Source organism: Sciurus carolinensis, chromosome 11 (assembly GCF_902686445.1).
Source record: "Sciurus carolinensis chromosome 11, mSciCar1.2, whole genome shotgun sequence".
Classification (NCBI taxonomy): domain Eukaryota; kingdom Metazoa; phylum Chordata; class Mammalia; order Rodentia; family Sciuridae; genus Sciurus; species Sciurus carolinensis.
Genome location: NC_062223.1, coordinates 85,467,606 through 85,494,231, shown reverse-complemented (window position 1 = coordinate 85,494,231; position 26,626 = coordinate 85,467,606). Strand labels below are relative to the sequence as shown.

The 26,626-nt window shown below is 37.2% G+C and overlaps 1 protein-coding gene across 17 annotated transcripts in view; it reads left to right on the top strand.

The window, feature by feature from the left end:
• Positions 1 to 26,626, top strand: part of Dlg2 (discs large MAGUK scaffold protein 2) — a 2,079,243-nt gene that overhangs the window by 2,029,792 nt on the left and 22,825 nt on the right. For 11 of the 17 annotated variants that reach the window (XM_047516979.1, XM_047516993.1, XM_047516982.1 and 8 more), the window contains 3 exons: positions 13,586 to 13,685; positions 24,681 to 24,731; positions 25,698 to 25,799. In XM_047516979.1, the coding sequence (XP_047372935.1) occupies positions 13,586 to 13,685; positions 24,681 to 24,731; positions 25,698 to 25,799 (253 nt within the window). Of the gene's footprint in view, positions 1 to 13,585; positions 13,686 to 14,520; positions 14,567 to 24,680; positions 24,732 to 25,697; positions 25,800 to 26,626 lie in introns of all 17 variants that reach the window. The other 6 variants (XM_047516996.1, XM_047516991.1, XM_047516983.1 and 3 more) reach the window with 1 other exon arrangement.

Below are 26,626 nucleotides of genomic sequence, written 5' to 3'. Positions count from 1 at the left end.
AAAATGTGCATACACAATATTGGAAATGAGCACTTCGAAAGGAGCCAGTGACTGAGATGAACATGGTGAATCAAATAAAGGCACCGGTCGGCAGGGAACTCAGCCACAGAACCCTCAGAGTCTCCCTTCTCAGGGAGGCACCACAAAGAGGGGCAAGGACAGTGAACTTGGCCTACCTGCAGTCTGAGGCAAGGTCTACAGAAACCACTTACTTTGGCTTCGGAAAAATCTATACAAATTTGGGAGTATTGTGTAAAAATAATACAAAATATATAATTAAGTCTGAAATCAACCATCAAGATGGTGGTTGTTCTTTCATCTGGCAGAAATGGAGTCAATCAGTGTTTCAGAACAGCCTTGGTAAATAACTAGGATGTTGTTGGGGTGGTAATGTGGGAATAGAACTAAAGGCAGATCCTCCCACTCCTGGATCCTGGGATGGTGGAGTAGGCATAAATGAAACCCACGGATTTTAATTAAATATTCTACTGTATCGCTGGACTTTCCGCCTAATGCGAAACTTCTATTTGGTAGTGTTTTATTTGGTGGTGTTTTTTAAAAGACAATTATCGATATAATTTATTTTGTTTCCTTTAAAAATAAATAATTAAGGACTGGGGTGTAACTCAGTAGTAGAGTACTTGCCTAGCATGCCCAAGGCCCTGGGTTCAATCCCACCTAGCACCACATAAATAAATAAATAAAATTCATGTAAGTTTTATTAATACCTATTAATTGTACATATTAACAGGATGCTGTGTGGTATTTTCATATATGCATATAGCACGCACTGATCAAATCCAACATACCCCTTTCCACACTCCACACCACTTCCCACATACACTTCTCCATCTCTACAATCTCTATTCTACTTTCAGTTGACTTTTTTTTTTTTTTTTTTTTAATTTCACATGTGGGAGAGACCCATGGTAGAAATTATCTTTCTGTGTCTGGCTTATTTCGCTTGGGTCAATGTTCCCCAGTTCCATCCATTTCATTGCAAATGACAGGATTTCATTTTTCTTGATGACTGAATAATACTCCATTGTGTATATACACTACACTTTATTGATCTCTTGAGAGTTCTGGGGCTTGGATGTAGGTTTCTGAACCATCTTGAGTTGTTTTTCTGTTTGTGTGTTTGTTTGTTGATACCAGGCATTAACCCAGGGATGCTTAATCACTGAGCCACATCCCTTGCCCGTTTTTTTAATTTTTATTTTGAGACAGGGTCTCGCTAAGTTACTTAGGGCCTAGGTTGCTGAGGCTGGCTTTGAACTTGTGATCCCCTGCCTCAGCCTCCTGAGCTACTGGGATTACAGGCATGCACTAGAACACCCAGCTTGAGTTGGTTTTTGAACAGGGAGAGATAGGGGGATCAAATCTCACTTCTATGCATGTAGATATCCAGTTTCTCCAGCACCATTTGTTGAAAAGGCTGTCCTGAATAGTCTGTCCTTTCTCCGTGTATGTTTTTGGCACCTTCATTGAGACCCAGTTGGCTATAGGTGTGCAGGTTCGTTTCTGTGCTCTCTATTCTGTTCCATTAGTCTATATGTCTATTTTTATGCCAATACAATACTGTTTTGGCTACTCTGACACTGTCTTGAAATTAAGTATTGTGATGTCTCCAACTTTGCTCAACTTTTTTTTTTTTTTTTGACTATTTGGGATCTTTTATGCGTCCATATTAATTTTAGAATTTTTTCTATTTCTATCAAGAATGTCATTGGCATTTTGATGGAGATTGCATTGAATCTGAAGATTGATTCAATCTATGAATATGGGAAGTCTTTCCTTTTTTGTTGTTGCTTTCTTTGTGTTTTTCTTCAGTGTTGTAATTTCAATTGTAGAGGTCTTCTACTTCCTTGGCTAAGTTTATTTTTAGGGGTTTTATTTTTTTGTGTAGCCACAGTGAATAGGATTGCTTTCATAATTTCTTTCTCATCAAATTCACTATTGGTATGCAGAGAAGTTACTAGTTTTCTATGCTGATTTTGTATCATGTTACTTTACTGAAATTTTTTATCAGTTCTAAAAGTCTTTATGGAGTTTTTATACTTTTCTATATATAGAATCATATCATCTACAAACAAGTGTAGTTTGACATCCTATTTGTATGTCTTTTCTTTATTTTACCTCATTCTGGCTACAATGTCAAATGTTATATTCAGTAAGAGTGGTGAGATTAGACACTTTGTCTTATGCCTGATGCTTGCAGCTTTACCTCTTTACTTCATTCACTATGATGTTGATGGGAGGTTTGTCATATCTACATATAACCTCTTTAATATGTTGAGGTATATCCTTCTATACTTTTGTTCAGGGCTTTTATTATGAAAGGATATTGAATTTATCAAATGCTTTTGTCTTTACATATTGAGAAGTTCATATGATTTTGATCCTTCATTTTATTGATGTGATACATTATGTTTACTGATTTCCATGTGTTGAACCATCCTCAAAGGCCTGTGATGAAACCAAGTTGATCATGGTAAATGATCTTTTTGATGTGCTGTTGAATTCAATTTGCTTGTATTTTTGAGAATTTTTGCCTTTAGTTTCATCAGAGATATTTGTCCATTTCTTCAGTTTTCCAGTTTGTTAAAATACAGCTTTTCATAATCATTGTATTTCTGTAGTGTTGGTTATAGTATCTCCTTTTTTAGCTTTGATTTTATTTGGGTATTCTTTTTCTTGGCTAATCCAGTTAAAGATCCATCAAATCTCTATCTTTAAAAAAAAAAAAACTGTTTCATTGATGTTTTGTGTTATTCTTGTAGTCTCTCATTTATTTCTGCTCTAATCTTTGTTACTTCTTTCCCTATACTAATTTGGGATTTGGTTTGTTCTTGCTTTCTGAGTCCTTGGAGTGCATCATTATGTTGTTTATTTGAAATCTACTTTTTACATAGGTGTTCATTGCTATAAATTTCCATCTGAGTACTGCCTTTGCTGTATCCCACATTTCTGATATGTTGAGTCTCCATCTCCATTTTCATTGGTTTGAGAAATCTTTAAATTTCTCTTCTGACTTTCTCAGTGAGCCACTGTTCAAAAGTGTATTGTTCAGTCTCCATGCATTTGTGTAATTTCTAATTTTTTACTGTCAACATCTACTTTTATTCCATTGTGATCATAATGGATACAAGATATGATTTTATGTTTAAAAATTTTAAGACTTATTTTGTGGTTTAAATATGGCCTCTTCCAGAGAAAGTCCATATGCTCTTGAAAAGAATGTGACTGTTAGATATACTATCCTGTGAACATCTGTGAAGTTCATTTTCTCAACAGTATAGCTTAAAATCTGTTATTTCCTTTTGATTTATTGTTTAATGATTGGTGAAAGAGGGGCATCGAAACCATACACCTTTATTATATTGAATTCACTCTCTCTCTTCAGGTCAAATAGTGTTTATTTTATAAAATTGTGTTCTCCAACATTAGGTGCATGTAGAATTACAGTCATTTTATCTTCTTGATTAATTCATCCCTTGACCATCATATAGTGATTTTGTGTCTTCTTACTGGTTTTTGCTTAAAGTCTGTTTTGTCAGAAATAAACATAGCTATCCTCCTTGCTTAGTTTCCATCTGTTTGGAATGTCATATCTATGCTTTCAGTGTTAATCTTGTGTCTTTACTGGAGAATTGAGTTTCTATAGGCTTAGATATTGTTGGGTCTTGCTTTTTAATTCATCCTGCAATTCTGTATTTTTAATTGGAAAATTTTGTCTGCATTCAAGGTTAATATTGGTAGATAAGGACTTAGGTCTATCATTTATCTCTTCAAGTGGGTTCTATATATTCACATGTTTTCATAATGATAGTTAGTTATCTTGCTTTCACTTATTCATGTAGACTTTCTTATTCATTTTTTGTAAGGCTAGTTTGGTGTCTGAATTCCCTTAATTTTTGCTTGCCTGGCAGGACTTTATTCTACCTCATTCTGCCTCATTTATTTTTACCTCATTATAACTGCCTTGCCAGTTATAATTTAAGAGTACCCTTAATGTGACTTGTAATTTTCTCTCGCAGGTTTTAGGGCTTATCCTTTCATTTTTTTTTTTTTTCTTTGTGATTCTGGGTAGAACCCAGGGCCAGCCACATGCTTGGTAAGGAAGCACTCTACCATTGAGTCACATCCCCATCCCCCTAGTCTTTTACTTCTGACAGTCTGACTATGCTGTGCTATAGTGAAGATCTTTTCTGGTCAATAATAGGGAAGTTTTCGGCTGTTGTTTTACATATAAGTTTTTATGCCACTAACTTTTTCTTGTTTATTTTTACAGACTGCATTAATTTTGATCGTGTAATGGTGTTCAAAGATCTTGAATGGTGTCCTCTGGTGTTTTATTTTTTAATTTGTTCTGACTGGGATATTTTAATGACTTGTCTTCAAGTTTAGATATTCTTTCTTCACTAGATCTAGTCCTTTTTTGAGGCTTTAACTTACTTCTATTTGATGTATTGAGCTCTTTATTTCCAAGATTTCCCTTTGGTTCTTTTTCAAAACTTCTCCTTGTTAAATATCTCATTTATATCCTGCAGTGTCTTCCTAATTCCATTTAATTTAACTGATTATCTGTGTTCCCTTGGATCTCATTGACTCTTTTTTTAAGAAAGAGCCTTCTTTTCAATATTTTTAGTTATAAATGGACACAATACCTTTATTTGTTTATTTTGTATGTGTTGCTGAGGATCAAACCCAGTGCCTTACATGTGCTAGGCAAGCCCTCTACCACTAAGCCACAACCCCAACCCCTCATTGACTCTTTATGATCATCCTTTTAAATTCTTTTGGAGATATATTACCTTGTTTTTTATTTTTCTTATTCTTCATATTTTTGATCTTCCATGTTGAAATTTGCACATCTGGTGTATCAGGTATCCTTACCACTTTCACAGGGCAACCGTCTTAGTAAGCAGCTTTCTCCTGAAGATGTGTCTTGAGGTATTGGTTTGTTATGCAATGCTGGCTTCGATTCTAGCTGGGCAGCAGAATATAGTCTCCCTATATTTTATTTGTCTGTTATTAATGACTTTAGGCAAAGAGTACACCATGGCAGAGTCAGAGAGAACCACTGTCTCTACAAGCTATGCAAGAATGGGAATATTCTAGCATTTCAGACAGGTGTAATACAGATAGCTGTGGATGTACGTGCTGTTCGGCTACTCCCACTGTGGGAGTGGTGACCCCTGTCGGGCAATCTGGATTTCTTTGTTCACTGTTGATTCTAGCTTTGCTACTAGCAAGAGTCTTTGACTGGCACAGGGAAACCCTACAGTGGTGAGGGGCCTGAAACATTGTCCCCTTACCAGTCACCAGAAACTGCAAAGGGGAAGGCATTGGTAGGAACTACTAGCCTATTGTGCTTACACCAAGTCCTGATAGCAGCGCGTGGTCATAAAGGGAAGGTGCAGAAGTGGGGCAGTAGCCAGGATGATGGTGTTCCTTTCTGCCAGTGGCAGTGCACACCGGGGAACAAGGCTGCGACTATTGCTGGGAAAAGTTCCTCTTGGCACTCTTTGACCATTGGCCCCCAGAGGTGGGGTGATGGCTGAAACTGGGACCTTTCTGCTCCCCTCCCCAGTCCTTCAGCTATAGAATGCACCCATGGGCAGGGAAACAGCCAGAGTCATGGAAAATCCCTTCAGCATGTCCCTGTGGACAGAGTAGCAGCATGAACCACAGTGTACTCCCACCATCAGTAAAGGCAGCTGAGCGCCACGCAGGGCCAGGACTGAAGGCACACACTCACTTGTGCCCAGTGGAGGACGTAGGGACTAGTGCAAATCCATTTGCCACTGGCCACAACCTTGGTCTCAGAGAACAGGCCCTGATTCCCTTACTCTCAAGGATGACACATTCCCCTGTGTCACAACACCTGTCCCCCATACTGCAGGACACCAGAAGGTATGGATCGCAGTCAGTTTGCTGGGACAAGTTGGGTACACAAGGCAGCTACCTCCCAAACAAATGTAGTAGAATGTCTGTGGAGTCCCGAGATGGGAATATCCAGGGATTTCTTAAGTTCAAACAATAACTCCCTTCTCAAAATGGTTTCTTCCCACAGTACCCCGGGTGCTCACCAGGAGAAGATGTAGGATCCTTCTCCAAAGCAAGGCTACTGTTCGGGTTTCAGTTTGCTTATCTAAATGGGTTACCATTCTTTGAGTATAGTGAAGCTTTCCAGTAGCTAGGATTGCCAACATCCACACTGATAAGAGTTTTCTGGGATTCTTTTACCCTCATCCCTGAGGGGGGAGACTCTTCCTCTTTCTCCCTTGGTTGTAGAGCTAGGGTGATAGATGCTAGAATACTTGGTTCTCTTTCTATGCTATTGTTCATGGTCTTGGAATCTTACAAAGTTCCAGTCTCTTTTGTTGATTTTCAATGTTCTGCAACAATTACTCACCTCAAAAATAAGAATAAGAAGAAAAATGCACCATTACTTTTGTTGTTCTTTGTGGAGCAGGAGGTGAGTGCTGAGCACCTCTATTCTATCATCTTGATGTCTCTTATACTTTAAATTAAATGCCTATATTCTTCTAAATACAGCAAAGACACCATTCTTTAAAAACTGATGTTTTGGAATCAATGTCATGCTCCCAGCCCAGGAAGGCAGAAATTGTAGGCTTGTTAGGATCCACAAGGACACTACATAGGTTGGGATAGGAATAACCCTAAGATGATCTTGAGCTGCCAGTCAGGAAGCCCAGGTACCCCAGGTCATCTGTAGGACTTATTTAAGGCAACATCTCTAAAACAAGATGGTGCTAGAGCATTCGAAGAAGACCAACAAGACCAGTGTGGCAGCAGCATAGAGAGACAAAGAAGTCTTGGTAGCAAGTAATATCAAAACAGTAGCTAAAAGCCAGATTATGGAGAGCCTTGTAGACCATGGTATAGATTTTAGATTTTATTCTGAATGAGACAGAAACCACTGGAGACTTTTGAACAGAGTGACATGGTCTAAATTATAATTTTTAAAAGATCACCCTGGTTGCTGTAAGGACAATAGATTATAGCAGAAATAGGTTGGAAGTAGGAATGCCAGCTGGAGGTCAGTATAATTCCAGGCAAGGTATAGTGGTGACTTGAACTAGAGAAGTAATGGTGAAGATAGAGATGTATTTTGAATCTGAGAACATGACTTACAAGCATACTGGATATAGGTTGTAAGAAAAATAGAGATTCAAGTACCACTACACATACTCAACCTGGGTAACTAGAAGAGTTACAGGTTGTTATTTTTGTTGTTGTTTGCTTTGTGGGATATGGGAAGAAAACCAAGTATTTGTTTTGAGGGCTGTTGATAAGGCATCTAGATAGAGATGCTAGTAGGCAATTGGGTATATGAGTCTGGAGTTAAGGGGGAAATTCCAAACTGGAGATAAACTTGGGTATAATCAAGTCATCGGCATGTGAGATAGCCTAAGGAAGGAGTGTGGGGAGAGAAGAGGGAAGAACAAAAGAAACAAGGATTGAGCTCAGGGCTCTGAACTTTAAAGACTGAAAAGATGAGAAAGATCTATCAAAAGAGACTCTAGATGAATGGTTTCCTGGGTTAATAGGACAGTGAAAATATAGAGGTGTATCAGAGTTCAAGGAGGCAAGTGTTTTAGGGAGAAATATCCCAACCTAGGTAGTGTCCCTGTGGATCCTAACAAGCCTACAATTTCTGCCTTCCTGGGCTGGGAGCATGACATTGATTCCAAAACATCAGTTTTTAAAGAATGGTGTCTCTGCTGTGTTTAGAAGAATATAGGTGTTTAATTTAAAGTATAAGAGAGATCAAGATGGTAGAATAGAGGTGCTCAGTACTCACCTCCTGCTCCACAAAGAACAACAAAAGTAATGGTGCATTTTTCTTCTTCTTCTTCTTATTTAGGGAGTTATTATTTGAATATCTGATTATGTCTAATAGATAGATCAAAAATAGAGTAAAGTCAGACCTAAGAATAAATGTTGAATTAAACATCCCGGAGTTCATTGGTGACCCTAGGTAAAGCAGTACATGTCAGTAATCAGAAAACTTTTTCTGAAAGGGGCAGTTACAAAGGATTTAGACTTTGTTTGGGCAAGATGAGCTTTTTTCAACTACTCAGTAATGCTATTGTGGCTCTAAAACAGCTGTAGACTGCACATACAGAATGGGCCTGATTGTGCTCCAATACAACTTTATTTACAAAATCATATAGTGAGCTGGACTGGCCTATGAGCCACAGTTCACTGACCTCTAGTGTATGTGATATCGCAGCATTTGTAGTATGATTCAAGTATATTCAAAGAAAGGAGACAGAAGAATGGTTTTTGAGTTGTATGCTATAAAGGGAAACAAATGCAAGTAGTAGTTTAGGGTAGGCTGGAGAATGAGGGAGAGCAGGTTCACATTTTCTTGGAAGGAATAGATATGCTATCCCAGATATAGATGTCTTGTACCTCAAAATTAAGGACTGCTGTGCATCTGAGTGACCATTAATTCCAGCATAAGATTCAGCAACAACTTTACGATTCCAGGCTCGCTCTTTGTAAGAGCCTCTTGGCTACCTCATCTCTTCAACTGGCATTAAGCTCCTCAACTTGGACTGCTAAGTAATAAGCTTTTATTTAGCATAACCAGTCCCAGAAATAATATAAATAGGAAAATTAAAAACAGGAACAGGAGACACCTGGTATTCCATTTTTCAGAACCTTTTTAGAATGGTTGGATCCTATAACTTTTGATTCCTTTATAAGCAAACAATTTAAGTTGAATTTTATCCTTTGAGATCAAAGAAGATCAGCTACCACATTTCCCTAAATAATAAACTATTTGCTATTACCACGAGGCCAATGATGATAGTCATAATGGATCTGATTTCTCTGTACTTCTTATCTGTTTTACTCTGTGTTGTTTTCTTGTTTTTGGTACAAGTAGAACTTTTGTCATATTATTACTTTTTGACATCTCTTGTGGTTTTGTTTTGGTTTTTATTGTTGTTGTTAAGGGTACTAGGGACTGAACCCAGTGTTTAACCACTGAGTCATATTTCTAGTCCTTTTTTGTACTTTGTTTAAAGATAGGGTCTCCCTGAGTTGCTTAGGGCCTCTCTAAGATGCTGAGGTTGGCTTTGAACTCAGGATCCCTCTGCCTCAGCCTCCAGAGCCACTGGGGTTACAGGCCTATGCCATTGTGCCCAGCTCTTGTTTTAAAACTCTTTGCATGTGTATGAAAATAAGGTATGTGTGATACAAGGTGGTAGCCCAAATTTATAGTAAAATTTATGGTGGTAGCCCAAGGGAACACAATTAAATGGAAAAAAGTCTTTATAAAAAATAAAATAAGGCAGCTGCGGAAAAGGTGTATCTGAGCTCAATATAAATTTAAATCCAAATTCCACCCAGAGAACATTATCACAATGGTGACATTTTATAACTATGAAACACTTGAAGCTTGAGAAATTAGGACAGCCTGATGAGAAGAAAAACTGATCACGTTCCTAGTTTTGAAGTTTTCTGGATGAAAGGATAAAAATATGTCAAGATTCATTCATGTGTCCTTAAAAGTGTGGAGTTTTAGTGGGAGAAAGAGTGATTGTTTTTGTTTTGTTTTCTTTCTTCATGGAACATGTATTTTATCTGAAGTCATCTCACCAATGCCTTACATCTTGGTGTCAGGCTGGGCAATTTCATGCTATTTGACCTAACAACTGGCAATTTCTGAGTGACAGTGATAGGATGCTGATTCCTGATATGGGTATTCTAATGTCTGTCACAACATGAAAGGTATTCATTTAACTGAGATAAAACAATCAGATAAACAAAAGACATATCTGCCTGATTTCAAGGGTTGGAAAGGGTGGTTTCTACTCATTCAATTAAAGATTTTAAAATATTTACATCAAATAAAATGAGAAACCTACTCATTGTTTCCTTTCATCTTGTGGTGTGGGGTTGGGGAGGGGTTCTTTTTCTTAAAACCGAGTTATTGAGATATAATTCACATAGGATACAGTTCACCCCTTCGAGGTATACAATTCAGTGTGCTTTAGCACATTCATAGGATTATACAACCATCACCACAACCTAATTTTAGAACATTTTTATCTCCCCTAAAAGAAACCCCATTCCCATTAGCTGTCACTTTTCACTCTCTGCTCCCTGTACCCCAGCATTAAGCAACCACCAATCCACTCTTCGCTATAGATTTGCCTGTCACATGCAATTTTCTTTAAATTGCCATGCATGGCCTATCCCACTGAAATTCTTTTTTTTTCTCATTATCATAAGAATAAAAAAAGTGATAAAGCCTTCAAATATGTGAATAGGTATCCAAAAAATTATAGAGGATAGCCAAAAGACATCATTGAATCTGATAGCATCTGATAGCTTAAGTAATCTCCAAGCAGTGAAGCTTTAGATTTAGACAGATTGTGGTATCATTTAAATACTAATAATTTTAATTATAAACTTGAATCAGGCTAAGTTTGCAGAAATGTCTTGCACTCATAAGAACAATAATATTTGCAACCAGGAATATTTGCAAATTCAATTTCTGACTTCACTGCTTACTATCTGTGTGACTCTGGGCAAGTATGAAAATTCATGAAATTAGCAGAGCTAGAGCTTTTAGAACCAAGCTTCACACATAAGTGCTCAATAAGTGTTAGGGATTGTTTTATCACTTTAATTCATAAGAACACAGTAATTCAGGTCAAATTCCAAAGAAGAATTTGGAGATATGCCAATTTACACACATTTAATTAGTATTTTTGAAGTCTCTATTCAAAGACGTTTCCTGCCATGAAAGAAATGAAGTATGATTGAAGATATTGTAGTGTAGGAAGACTAGCATTGATCAAGTATGATTAAGAATAAAGCTGTAAACTGGCCTTCAGTTACTTTAGAATCATGTGTTCTATAAATAGCAAAAGTGCTTGCTGATTTATTACTTTTACCTAGCACTCTTGTAACAAATTTTCCTTTCTATATTAAAAAACAAATTGCAGCAGCAAAACACTTATATTAATGGTCTTACACCTGTCTAATAAAAATAAAGAATAATATTAGAGCTTTATAAACCACATGCAGTCTTTTATAGTTGAAATGTTTTAAGACCCCAAACATGACTTTTTAAATCTGTGTGAGCTGAAATTGTGTCAATTCGTTTTGTGTCCATAAATGTGAGGAAATGTAACCCAAATAATTCCATTACCTTCTCTTTAATTCTGATGCAAAATGGCATTTGCTAATAAGACTAAGTTAGATAATTTCTGAGGTATTATGTATTTTCTATTCTCTTAAAAAGTGTGGTGCTAAGTATTATGTCCCAATCAGATAATTCATGATACACAACATTTTCATACTTGGGAAATGTTAACACGTTACATTCCTTGCTTTGAAACATGAAAGAATTAATCACAGACAACACCGTTTCATTTTCCTTTGACCCTTTAGACAATTTAATACGGTTTGCATGCAGTCCCATTTTAAGCCCCAATGGCCTCTATTTTATCCATCTGTTTGTATGTTATCACCCCAGGCTTTCCTCCTCTTGGCATTGTTTTGTATTTGCATGAAAATTCATAATTTTTGCATGAAAAATCATCTGTACTGTTGAAGATAAATGTCTAACATGCCTTGCAAATATCACATACCATTACTTACATATTTTTTCTTTTATTTTCAGTTACTGAAATTTAAATATGCTTGAAATGTAAAAGTGGCATGAAACTGTAGTGATGCAAGAATATTTAATATTCCTTTAAAGTTTATCATTCTTACCTGGGAAAATTTGGGGACTGTTCCCAACCTTGTCTTTGAACACTAATCTTCAATTACAAATTATGATAAAACTATACTGAACACAGGTGCTGTCAACAGAGTAATAACTTCTGAAGTAACTTTTCTAAGAATGTAGTTTTTGTTCTTTCCCGTGAAGTATAAAATTTGTCCCGATTTCATAAATTATTAAATATTTTATTGTTTTTCATTAAACTTCTTAATGTGACATACAATAAAGCTCAGTTAACTTTGGCAAAAGTTGCTAGTACCTAAAATGTAACAGATAACTTACCGAATGACAGCACTAATGTTTTAGTATTTAATGTTTCCTAAATGAACATGATTACCAAAATGGATATTTGATATAGGAGTGCATGAGTACACAAAGAGAGTAAGTCATTTGCACAATTTTGTCAAGCTTCAGATCTAAAGGGCACATGACAAGTATCCCACCAATGGGAGAAAGTACAAATATCCAAGCACGGCTCTTTCCGTCCAAGTGGTCACCTTGCTTGCTCTGTATTTTTTCCCCCAGCTGCCGTTGCTACTGCACTGACACTTTTTAAATGCCCTTTACAGAGTACCTTTAGAGTCATCAGCACATTGATTTTAAAACCTGTGCAGGAAGTGGTTTTAACTTTTTAAAGAAGTGAATAGACCCTCAGTACCAAATCAATCAAATCTGGATGGTAATCAAGCTGGTGAAACATTTTTAAATGACATATGAATATAAAATTAATAAGACTTGCATGGCCTATACCTTGAAAAATAACTGTGGACACATTTCCCCAAAGAAGAACTCCTCAAAGCATTCAGAAAAATATCAGCAATGGTGGAATAAATGGAATTTTCTTAAGTCTTTTAGGTGACTAAAAGATAGTCACTTGAATGAATAATTTTAATATTATGTATATATGTATTATTTTTAACTTGACCTCATTTAAGCTAATGGAGGAGTTTACACATTAAAAGACAGTCATTCTTACATTATTTTTATCTTATTGGAATATAGATGATGACTGTCACTTCCCCTTGGCTGAGTGAATATCAAGTTAATGCCAATTTAGCAGCAATTTTAACAGCTTTTGGTTGACTGTCTCCTGACTGTCACCAACTAGGCTCTGTGATATTAGCATGGGAATCAACCTCTTTGTGCTCTGTCTCCTTAAATTATCTTTAAATTATCATTTGAATAAAAATGTTATAATTATCATATATCTGTGTGTGAGACTATAATTGGTATATATCATAAATCTACATACTTCTCTGTATACTTTCAATTAAATTCAAGTTGAGGTAATTCAAGTTTTATTTTAAAAGAATAACTAGACAGAGAAGAAAACTAGTTTCTCTAATAGTCTTTTCTACCTGATGGTAAGATGCCATTTGCATTTCTGTCTTTGTTTATATTGTCTTGGGCAAGTCTCACATTCTAGGAGCTACTATCATTATCTTCATTTTGCAGATGAAGATACCGAGGTTCAGAGAGATTCAGTTACTTCTCAGAGGTGATGGACTAGCAAGATACAGAGCCAAAGACTCTGGGTCTTCCAGTTTAATACTCTCTCCCTCCATCACCATTTATCTCTGAGCAGTCTTTTGATGATGAGGCGACTTTTCCAAGGTGTCATCATTCAGAATTTACACTCCTCGAAAAGAAAATCTGCCTTTAGAACACTATGGCACCTCTGTGGAATATCCACTTGCGTCACTACAGCTCTCTCTGCTTTTACAAACTAGTTGTTTTGTCAGCATGAGTGTGACAACAATTAGACGTCCCCTGTTTTTGCCCCATGCCTTTTCTCCTTCACAGTCATTCAATGACAAGCGTAAAAAGAGCTTCATCTTTTCACGAAAATTCCCATTCTACAAGAACAAGGAGCAGAGTGAGCAGGAAACCAGTGATCCTGAACGTAAGTAGATTCTCCAAGATAATGTCACATGCAACACAAGAGAAAAAAAATCCTTCACGGGCAACACGCATGACGTAGGCTCTCCCACGCCACACACCTAGGCAAACAACACAGCAGGCAGGCAGGTCAGGTCTTACTACTGTGACCAGTGTTTGACTGCAGTCTGGATCCTTCCCTTCATGTGGCTGTTCTTTGGAGAATGCTTTGGCTGGGGAGATGTGGAAGCTGGGACTTCCCATCTAACCAGCATTTATCTTTTGACCAGGAATGGGTCTGGTTTGCCTTTTCTCTCATGTAAGGGCTTGAGACAGATTTCCTTTCTGGGCAGAAATACTGGATTTCATTGCCTCATATACTTTTTGAAATGCTCACTAACTGGGAGCAGTTAACTTACCTTTGTTGATTCTGACATATTTGCTCACTCTTTCCCTCCCGGCAAATATTAAATACCTGCTCCGCAGTGAGATTGTGTTGGTGGACACCAAGTCTCAGAATTTGACATGAAACTTGGAGGGGATCATTCCTCTAAGAGGCGGATTTCTATGGCAATGTTGACAGATTGCATTTGCCAAATCTTTCTTTTCTCTCTCTTTTTACATTTTCAGTCTTCTGCTTATACCTTTGGAGTTGCTTTCCAAATTAGAAATTCCTTTCTTAAGTCTCAGCCCAGGGAGTTGGGGGTAAAAGTTTGTTTTGAAAGCACAGAGTGGGATCCAGATTGTTTAGGCAACACGGTCTGTCATGGTAGTATCCATTTCAACTCCACTGACTTCTTCCTTCCTCTTCCGTGGCTGTTCTTCCTCTCTCATTGCTCTCTCTGGGGACTTCCATGCAGGACATCCCCGGATTAGGTGACGACGGTTATGGAACAAAGACTCTGAGTAAGTTTCCAGGAATGGTCACTGTAACTTTTCTTTTCTTTTCCTTTCCTTTTGAGTTTGGCTTTCGTTCCTTTTCTTGAGGGCCTTTCACTCCTAGCATGCACAAGATACGAGTTTTATTTGTTACCTAGCTGTGAATGCTCCTACAAAATAATTTCCAATCGTTTTGTTCTGCATGTCAGCATTTAAAAGCAAAGTGTGTCAGGCACTCTAACTTCTGTTGCAGTTAACTCCTTCCCTTTCTGACCATGTGATACGGCCAACATGGTCCTGATGCTCCTTATAGCATCACTTGCTCTGCTGCCTAATTCTTCCCAAAGAGCAAGGAACCATGTTGGAAGAAAGGGTGAGCTAAATGTTCTAGAACAGCAAAGTAGAAATATACTTTATGTTCTTTCTTCTACCTTTTCACATGGAAATATTTGATTACCTTGCCAAATTTCATAATTGAATTGTACTTTGCTATTAGTAAAGGAGCTACTTGGTAGTCAAAAGGAACATGCATTCTTGAAAAATAAACATTAAGTTATTTGATCTTCCATGAATAATTCTTTGTCATTAACTTTGATCTTTTCTGACTTGCAGTGATCCTGCTTGAAACGTTTGTATGATAAAGTTTTAGATATGTATTAATATCTTTTTCTATCAGTGATTAATTAGCTGCCTTATATAATCAAGTCTATTGTAGTATAGAACAAAAAATAATATGTATTAGACCTTTACATTCTAGTTATTCATGTTTCCAGTCTGTGTCTTATTGCATTTAGCAATTAAAACTAATTTTCCCATGTAGCAATATACTATGATTTTTCTTTCTTTAATACTAATCCTATTGTATAGGCACCAATGAAATAAGAACAGAATTTTGTGTCTTTTGCAATTATATCACATGTTCAATTTTATTTGACAATTATGGGTGATATTTTTATAAGTTCATGTCATTTTATAAAACAATAGCATTGAGTTGGACACTGTTTTCAAGGGCTGTTTACATAACTCCACATAATGATACATTTCATACTTCAAGTTGTTTATTTGGAGTGGTTTTTAGATATGTATACATAGAAACAATATCTGATCAGGAGTACTGATCTCTTTAAAGATGAAAACTTTATCTTTGAGACACTACAAGAATATGATGTGAAATTTTTCTTGAATTAGTGGGTGAAATTCAAATATTGTTTTCAACGTTGTCTCCATAATATCAAGTACCACCAAAGAGAATTCATAAATTTTTAATTTGGGAGGGAAAAAAAGTATTTTCATATACTATTAATAATGAGCATCACTAAAAATCTCCATAATCCCAATTCAAGGCATTTAAGATAATAATGCCCATGAAAACACACCATTGTTGGGTACGTGTCTTGACAGTTTTTCAGTGATAGAAAACAGACTTGCACAGATTAATTCACACTTCTTTCCCAATGCCCCTTTGCACTTAGAACATGTATGCCCAACTAGCAATGCAGTTCTTATCATAGACCTTTCTCTTTGTGTTAAAAAGAGAAAAGCTTTGTGTAAATTTAACTCATACTTCAGTTTTCATGAGTTTTATGCTGCAAAACAAGTCCATTTAACTGGCAAGAATGTATAATATCAAAGCATTTTAAAGTGTTTTTTCACTATTAGAAGATAATGCTATAGTTTTTCTAAAATTATACATGTCAACATTTTTTTAAAAATGAAGTTATTACCAATGAGTTTCAGAAATCAAATAGTCTCATATACCTGACTTAACTAAAGGAATATACAGAAATGTTGATGAGTTGATCATCTATAACTTAAACAGTACAGATGAAAGCAAATGACTTCAGAAACCAAAGCGCCAATTCTGGCATATAACCAGTACACACATCCCTTCTGTGTTAGCTAAGCTGTGTTTATATGAAAAAACAACCACATCTTTTAGAATGAATTAATGACCGACTTCATGCTAGAACCATGCTAAGCGTCAAGCCACTTAATGTCTGCCTATTCCATCCCCACAAAATCCAATAGCTATTCAGGCAAAGCTCTTAATAAAAAAACAAGAAAATATTGAACCAATTCATAAAATATTTTTCAATGACTTGTTTCTTTCAAGATTTTCTATTCACTCACTAAAACAGGAAAGATCTTCAGGCCTCCCTTTCAGCCTGAGAATTAGCTTATGAAGTATTTAAGTAGAAATAAAATTCAAGGGATTCCAGGGACCAATTGGTGATTTGAAATTCAGTGTTCCTAGAGAATAATTAAAGGCCCAAATTGAGAAACAGAAAAGCCTGCAAGAAAACCATGCCTGAACACTTGAAGCTCCTGGATTTATAGTTAAGGAACTATTCAGTTGAGACACACTGGCCGTTGTAACATGAATCGGGAAATTCAGCTATAGGAATCGGTCATAGTATTTATAAAAAGAAAATTGCCTGGGTTGACATTTATTTTTCAATTAAAGATACTTTCCTTGTTTGCTAAAAGGAGGAAACAGCAATTAAGCAGCAGTTTCCAGTAAAATGGAGATAAAGTTTTCATCTTCTTTATCTTACCTGAATTTTCTTAATGCAATCTACTCTGCAGCCTTTGACTTGCCTTTTGCTCACATTTCTAGTAGCCTTGCATGCGTGTTATTTCTTTCCTTTCTGGCTGCATTCCAATGCTTGGTATCTCTTTAATTTGCTGTGCTGTTCTTGCAGAACATGTTTCTTCTAATGCCAGCGATAGCGAAAGTGCTACCGTAAGTTACTGCTTTTGTTTGCGGTTCTTTCTTTGCAACTGCTCCCATTGCCTGTGGTAGTCATTTCAGAGTTTGCTGTTGTTTTTCAATTGCTGCCTTTTGTCATCCTTATCAAAGCAAATGGCTTGAAATGAAATCAGCATTGGTTGGGGAAAGATACAGAAGACACTAGGGCCATCAGCAGACCCTAATGAGATTTGTACAAGCAGTCAGTCTTGCTAATATCAATTCCAACCTCAGCTGGTGGTGAGCCAGTGATTCAATTCTCACAGAGAAGGTACAGAAAAAGTTCAACATGGTGGATTTTGACATTCCCCTGCCACCTTCACCCAAACAATTTAAACTTTCTGCAGGCAGGGTGGAAAAATCATCATGATTTTAATTTCCTTATTTTGCCTTTTCCCATTCTGTTCCTGACTCCCTCTTTACCAGAGGCGTTCTTTATAAATTACAGTATCCTTTTAAATCAGACATAAATTTTATATCACTTTCTCCTTGCTTAATATTTTAAGGTAGATACACAGCTACTTATCTACTTTATTTTGGGGATGGTTGGAGAAAGCAATGAGAAAGGTTCATCCCCTAGTGTTGAAGGAACCTGATTTAAAAAAAAAAAAAAAAAAAAGTGGAGGCAAATCAGGTAACTGAAACGGTAGGTAACAAAATTATTTCTGGTTTTTCTTTGGTCACCTCAAAGCCATTTGCTTAGTGGTATGGAAATATTCACCAAACACCAAGCACATCCTTTTGTTCACTTCTTGTGGTTCTTACCACCTAATTATGGTTTTTGGTGACTACTATAGGTACATATTATCATTGGGATTCTTATGACTTCTATATATTAATTTGTACTCCATGATGAAAGGGATTTCCCAAAAAGCAATTGCCAAGGATATTAGAAAACTGCAGGCCCAATACATGACCCACAGCTACCAAGGCACAAATTGGTATCGTCTTTTGCTTGAATATTGTATTAATTGAAAACTAAAATCAGCAGGGGTATTTTCCCCCATTATAGCATCACACACTTTACAAGACTTTTTGAGGTGGAGTGCAAAATAGTGTTTGGAGTATTTTAAATGTAATTTGGATTTTGAGAAAGGCCTTGGAGAATAAGATTAGTGGCAGGTTAAAAAAAAAAAAAAAAGTATAGAAGAGGAAAATGGCAGATGAAGGGCCAGAGGAGGGAGATGAGACATGCCAATAATGAAAGTCACAAAAATTGCAATGAGGAACATCTATCTATGATTCTTATCAATGGAAGTCTTAGAATTTCACCAAGTCTTATTGAAGGGAGGATTAAAAGGATAGCTTTCAGCATGATTCTTGACCTTTTGAGTTTCTTCCTATTCTTATAAATTTTTGACTAATGCAACTTCAGAAAACTAAATTGCCTCTCCCACTCTTCATTTGATTTTAAACCACAAAAAAACACACCAAGAAGTATCCAAATCTTGTCCTTTAACTTTTTTTTTAATACTGGAGATTGAATCCAGGAGTGATTTACCACTGAGATACATCCCCAGTCCTTTTTTAATTTGTTTTTTGTTTGTTTGTTTGTTTTTCTTTTTTGTTTTGTTTTGTTTTTGAGACAGTGTCTCGCTGAGTTGCTGAGACTAGCCTCCTAACTTGTGTTCTCCTTAGTGTTCAGTTTTCAATTCTCAGAGCTGCCCTTCCTTCCAGCAGACAAATACATAGGAAAGGAGAACACATGCCTTTTTCATCAGTCTCTTCTATGGAATGTATATACAAGAACTATCTTTTTGTTTGGAAATCACATTTTTGTAGAGTATAGGCTCCTCTTCTCTATTTCAGAAGTGGGAATATTTTTCCAGAAATATTATGTTATAAAAATCAGGCAAAAGTTTTCAGCTGCTTGACAAGTTTGGGAGTGATTGCCATAATGACACCTATAATTCCTTTTTATCTCAAATGGCAGCTTCACATAAATGTTTATTGGATAAAGAAAACATTTATATGCATCTTGGATTATCTATGAGAAGAAAGAAGAGTTGGAGGTGAATTCTATCTTAGTAGGGCAGGTGTGGAATCTAATCATTATATTGGTTTGGGTCTCATCTGGATTACAGAAAGTCAGCCACTCAGATTTTCCTAACAAGTCATTTGTCAAAGCTCAGAGGGAAAAAAAAAAAATTACATTGTTTTTCCTCCAAGATACAAATACAAGGGATTCCAGAAGAATATTCATTTGTCATCTACCATACGCCAGGTCCCCTTCACTGGTACCATGAGACCCAATATAAATATAAACTAAATCTGTATCTCAGCACACACATAGTAGGAGAAAGAGTTCAATAAATGAAAATGTGCACAAAATGTGGCAGGTACTAGGAGAGAAGTTTGACTCAAGAATAATGGCAACATCAGAGATAGTTTCAGAAAGGACACTTTGATGCAAGCTTCAGAAAGATAACACAGACACTTACCAGCTAGGCAAAATGAGGAAGGAACTTTCTGGAATGGCAGTGTCATGACAAAACTCCTAGAGCCTTGGCCCAGACTTCCAGAAAGAAGCAACTCTGAAATCAAAATAGGCTGCATTTTTCTACTGAATTCCTGGCTTTTGCTATAATCATAACTAACTTTATGTCTTATGAATAGCAATATAAACAAAAACAAAAAGGACTCTTTTCACCAGAGTCCAGGTGTTATATTTTACTTTAGAACTATGCCATGTCCACACTGGGAACAAAATGGCTATAAAAATTGAGTGGTGAGAAATGGTCCCAGGCCCTTGTTCCACAGTCCCAAGGGAATCATTCCCGCTGCATCCTGGCAAATACCTGAAGGTGTTCTGTTTCCTGTGATATATCTGCACACACATCCATATACACAGACCTCAGTGTCTAATAAATAGTTCAGGCGTCTGCTACACCACCTCAGGCATGTCCAATAATTATTTGCTCCAAGTCCAATTATATTGAGAAGCAGCTAAAATGCAGTTAATTACAGGGTACATTGTCTAATTACACAAAATACCACCTCAAAACTATCTTAATTCTTGGCTAATTCCAGATTTCCATCTGCCAATAAAGTAGTAAAATGAAGTCTTATATTTGGGGCTGTTTTGTACCCCATCTTTCAATCGCCCTTGTATTGGAAGGCAATAAACACCAAGGAAGTATAATGGGGACCAGGCAAACCTCTGCAGCTGAAAACTGCTTCTCAAAGCTCTTTACACAGCATGGGTGTGTAGGAGCTGATAATCCTTCTAACCCACTGGGTTCATCAGCTAAGTAGAATTCTCAAAACAAGTATCTTGAAGAAATGATCTGAGTGAAACTGACATGTTGAGATGAGAGCAAAGATTTCAACACTGGAGTCTGTGAAAATAGTGCACATATTCTATTCTTTACTCCACTGTTCTCAAGTATTGCCCTTAGATGGCTTTAGTTCTTTAGTCTTTATAGAGCAATTTTTCATTACACCTATTGTCTCATTTGACTTCTGCAAGAAAACTATTACATGTATCTTACACTAATAGCCCACTTTATAAGGGAAGAAGCTAAGGCTCCAAGAGGCTGTATACCTCACCAGTAAGTGGTAGCACTGCAGTTCCAACCAAGACCCTTTGCTCCTGAATGCCACACATTTTTCACTCTTCCCTACACTTTGCTGTCCCAGCCTCTTTATGTTTTTATCTACTACATTCCAACCATCCCATGCTACCCATCCCATTAATACAGTCAGCAACATTGACATAACATTAACTATATGCTAATCCTTATTTCAAGGGCTTTATGTAAAGTAATCCACTCTTCCAAACATCCTATGGAAATGCTATGTGATTTTGCAACAACTAAAGTCTCAGTTCTTCCTTATGTACAATGAATAGCTTAGATTAGAACTGAGATGGAAAATATGTTTTAATCAAGATTTCAGCTCTGGCCAATGGATAATAGCTGCCTGATGAATTGTATTGAAATTCTGAGGCCACATTGAGTAATGCAGACAATGATCAATTTGTGATGCCTGTCAACGTCACAGGATGTGGGAGTAACGTTTTGCACACTTGCCTCTGAAGCACATGAACTCCAACCCTCACTTAGCCCAATGTTCAATGGCTCTAAGAACCTAATTTATTCTTAATAGCCATCATATGCAGGCAATAAAGGCCAAGTTTTGAACATGCCTCCTCTTTCGTTTCCAAGAATCCATAAAGAACATTATTTTACTTTTCCCAATCCTGAAGACATATTAGGGTCTTATTCTGGATATAACTTACTGTGACTTGTTTCCAGTTTACACACAAAATGTTTCATGGGGACTGCACACATCCTCTGCCAAGTCTCTGCCAGCTACAAATATCCACACACAGCTCTGCACTGCTCGATCCACATTCCAGCATGCAGTTGCCAACCAAGACAAGAAATAGTTTTACCTTTTCACAAGCTGTTATTTCTTAAGTGCCAAACTCTTCTGAGGAAAAAATAGAAAAACTACTAAGGATGACGTTTTAGGAGGATACACAGTAGCACTTTTAAATAAAAGAGCTGATTTTACAGATGGACCCCTTATGGCTTCTCAGTGTCTCTGACCTGATTTCTATCCCCTAGCCTTTGTTTCTTAGTAAGCTCTAGCCCCACACTCATACACACACAGGGAATTCTACATCCCTACCCTTTTGAGACAGTGTGATACACTCAGCACATCAAAATAGTTGTTTAAAATCTTGACTCCACCACTTACTAGCTAAGGAAATAGGCCTTACCTCAGTTTCTTCATCTGTTAAAATGGGGCTCATCAGAGCAACAACTACCTAAGAAAAAGCTGTGAAAAATTAGAAGCCAATGTATGTGAAAGCCCATCTAAACCTGCAAAGTGTCAATGACATGGGTTTTCTTCATTTCTTCTCCTTGTCATTTAATGTTTCGATTACTCTTGGGGCTTCTTGTTGTTGAGTCTGAAATGAATTGGCTTTAGATTCACAGCTACTATGTCATGCCCAACCTCCACAGTTTCCCTGCAGGTTTTTCTGGGTATTACCTAGTACCTGGTTGTACGGACCTTGACATAAAGGAAACTGTCATTTCTGCCTGACAATAATCACTGCTTTGAGGGAGGAACCAGCCCTTTATAGTTGCAGAAGCAAACCAAAGAGCAATGGATAAATAAGGACTATAAAGCTCTTAAAAAATTAATCAAGCTATGTTTTCCCTGATTTTTTGAATCATAAATAATAAACTGATATCAAATATTTTATGTAGGGCTTATTTAAGACTTTTAAGAATGTCCCATCAGAATGATTTGCAAAGTTACTGGAAAGAGATTCGTATGGAATCATGACATGTTATGTTTATTTAGAGGAAACCATATTTCCCAAACTGAAATGATCATATTGACAGAAACACAAAAGAGAACCCATCTTCAGCCTCATTATGCATTCTGTTCCTCATGTGAATTCATTGACATCTTTCTTTACACTAAGTGCTTGAATGAGCACTGGGGACCCACTGATAAATGAGACCCAGTATTTGCCTTTGTGGAGTTCCCAGAATAATGGGGAGACTCAAATATCACCCGGTGTTTGAAATTTGTGTTATCCCACAGTCAGAATTCTCCTCTCATGTTATTTTATGAAAAACATCCTATAAAGTTTTACATTACAATGTTATCCTACCATACTCCTATCCTGAAATGAGGCTTTTTTTCTCCCAATAATTTTTACACTTATCTTCTGAATGCTTATGACATGTACATATCTCAGGCTTTTTAGATAACTAGGGTTTAGCGGTCAATTGGTTTTTTTTTTTTTTTTTTTTTTTTTTTTTTTTTTTTTTTTTTTGGCCTAGACTAAATTTCAGTAGTTTAGTTTATTCAAAAGGACTCATTCTTTTCCTGAATATAGAAAATTGTGAATCTGACTCATAAGCACTAAACCCCTGCTCAGATGGGGGGAAAGTCCCCTGAACACTTCTGAGATAGCCACCCGTAGCTGCCACTGAGGAGGAGCATTAGGCCCACTCTCTGTACCTTTAGGATGTGGCATAGCCTAGCAGGGCCATCCTGAGAGGAAGCCCTCCTTCAGGTAAATGTCAGATATGATTCACACTTGAAAAAGTAAAGCCCACAAACCCTACCCCAGCCACATCTCCAGGGGAGACATCAGTACTCTACAACTTTACCCACCATTGTTTCACTTCACCAAAGTAGTGGCCATTATCAAAACCATCTGTGATATCACATTATTTCGTGAAATTAACTCACCTTTCCTTGTGCTGGGCCTACCGAAGGAGAACCTGGCACTGGCAGACTGTGTTCAGGGGTGGTGGGCATAAAAAGCAGTGAGGTTAATTGCCCTTTGGCTTCAGAAAGTTCACCTCATGTCCCAGTCCTCCTTCATGTGCTCTTCTCACAGACACAAAGTCATATCCAACAGTCCTAACGTATTTCCCCCATCACAGGTTAGTCAGAATGAGACCCAATACAAATAAAGGGGCAGACCCTTCCAGGTTTGCAACTGATTTGAGCTAATCCTATGACCAATTGTTTGACCAATGGAATAAAATAGATGACTAAAAGTCATTATCAAAACCCAATTTACTCTCCACAGTTATTTGCTGACTTGAGACCCACCCTGAATCAGCAGACTTGCAGCAAATGGCAGTGTAGGGGCTCACACTTTTACTAACATTGTCTTCCTTAGATCTCTTCCTGAAGTTTCAAGGCATGATTTAGCAGCAATTACAACTAAATCTATAAGGCACTCCTCTCAATTTGTTGTTGGTGGTTCTGCTGCTGGGGATCCAACCCAGGGCCTCACATGAGCTAAGTCCATGCTCTACTACTGAACTTCACCTCCAACCTCCTCTCAATTTTTAACATCCTTTAATTGACCCATATCATTCTCCTGGTAACTTAATAAATAAACTCATTAGTGCCCTGTAGTTTTCTGATGAAATTTTTGTAACATAAATGAAATAAACAGACTTTGGCTTTTAAACAGTGTTCAAAAATAAAATATAATATGAAATAACAGAAACAAAAATTCGGAAGAGGTAGCAATGAACTATTGGATAGACCCTTTCCTTGAACTAAATGACTTTAATTTAAGTGGTCATGCTTGGTGTAGAGGCATGGCACTCAATTAGAAACGTAAGACAGATAGCATCTCACGGATCATTACCGTGCTGCAGAGAACCAGCAGCCAGTTTTTATATAGAGTTACGACTGCTAAATAACCTAAGACTGCTAATAACACTAAGACAGTGCTAAAGAGTTCTATGAGGATGAAGGAAATTTTGAATGGTTAAAGGAGAAAGAACAAGGAAAATTAACCTGAACTGTGTCTGCTTCCTATGTTTCAGAGCAGGGATTTTAACTCTGATGAATTACTGGTTGTTAGTCAACTGTAATTTTCCTCTCTTTTCTTCTCAGGAGGGCAAGAAGACCTCATTCTTTCCTATGAGCCTGTCACAAGGCAGGAAAGTAAGTTTTCCAGCATTCTTGGGTTCCTGATTTCCAAGCCATAACAGGTGACAACAATCGAAGGAGGGAAACAGTGATGGACTAAGGAAAATAAACTCAGCTTAATACTCAGTTGTCCCTAAACCACACCCTCCTGTCTCTCTTTGGCCCTGTCACCATACAATAACCTCCCTGCTGAGCATGGCCAATCCCAGCTCCCAAGAGGATGGAGCAGCCCTTCAAATGAACGACCCCTAGTAGGAAGAAGCACATCCAAGTCTCTGGCCAACGAGTCCTAGCCAGAGACCTGTGGGCTAATCCCTCCCAGGAAGCTTGTGTCAGCCTGGGACTGAGAACATTCTAGCAGACCTAAGATAGAGGCCATCTGCAGGCTGCCAGGGAACCTGACTTCCTTTTTCTGGAGGCTGTTTATACAGAAGCTGATGTCTATCAACAACGATGTTGTACAGAAAATCCAAGCATCGGAAAGGCAGTTGGTATCAAATGAACTTTGGGATCCTTTGAATCCAGATACAAAGAACTGGGAAAACTCCAACAGAGTACCGAGTATTTGGAGCTTAGGAAAGAATTATAAAACATAAAGTGTCATACTACTAATAATTGCTTTTAAACAATGGCCAAACATCTGGTTTGAATTCTTTCTTTCTCCCACTCAACTGACTAAATTCGGGTGTTTTGACATTGTGTAGGCATAACCTAAGAATAAGCAAAACTCCTCCAAATGGTTCTTTTCATTGACAGTCCCTGCAGTTGCTTTTCCCGGTTGGTAAATCCCAGAAAATAGGCACAGTCAACATCCTGAGGGGTAAACACCCATTTCCCTATGTTGGGTAATTGATCCAATGTTATTCCCTTGGCAGTTCTTACTGTTTGGCAGTTTCACCTTAAGAATCACCCTGGCAGGACAGTTTTTCAATGGTCTTCAAGTCATTCTGCTCATCTGCATCTTCTTTTCCCTATCTGCAGTAAACTATACCCGGCCAGTGATAATCCTGGGCCCCATGAAGGATCGAATCAATGACGACTTGATATCTGAGTTTCCTGATAAATTTGGCTCCTGTGTGCCTCGTAAGTATCATTTCTCTTTTTTCTAGGAAAAAAAATATTTATAAAATAATGTCATCCTTCCAGTAGTCTCTGGTTTTCCAAATGCCACCAGTTACCCATTATTTGCAAATTAATATAATGAACATATTTAGGTTTAAAAGTGTATCTGAAGTTTTGATCGGTTTTTAAGATAGATTCTTAGAAAACAAGTGACTAACACTTTAGATATATTTTAACTTTTAAAGTCACATTGCTGGATTATTTTCCCCCTCTTACCAAAATGTGTAAGTGCAGTGATTAGACTTGCTGACTTTTTATCCCACCTTATTGTGATTCTCTCATTACCCATATTTTTTAAATCTCCGAACACCTTATAACTGCTTGACGATATTTTTATCCTAGTTATGTGACTTTATTTTATTTCTTTGCTTGTCTCATAATCTTTTGTGTTAGACACTACAGTGGTGTATTGCTGGAATTGGATTTTGTTATCTTCCTTTATGTGATATATTTGTTATGGAAAGCAATCATTTACTGCCAGAGCAGTTTGTTCCAGCTGCAACTTGGCTTTAGACTTTGTAAAGATGGGTCTAGAGTAATTCCTAGAGTAGCATTCTAAAATGTGAACTTCCTGAGGTCTCAATCAAATTCACAATTCTGGCTGAACTCCAGTTTCTCTTAACACTATGTGGCTCCTATTCTCTCCAACTGGAAATGATCCCTAGGCAGAGAGGTGGCATAAAAGTACAGTTTCCCCTCACGTTTTTCTTCTCTCAAAATTACAGTTCTATCTGTTAGTTGGTGCCTGAAAACAGTTGTTCCATATAGTTTAAGTCTTATAATTATTT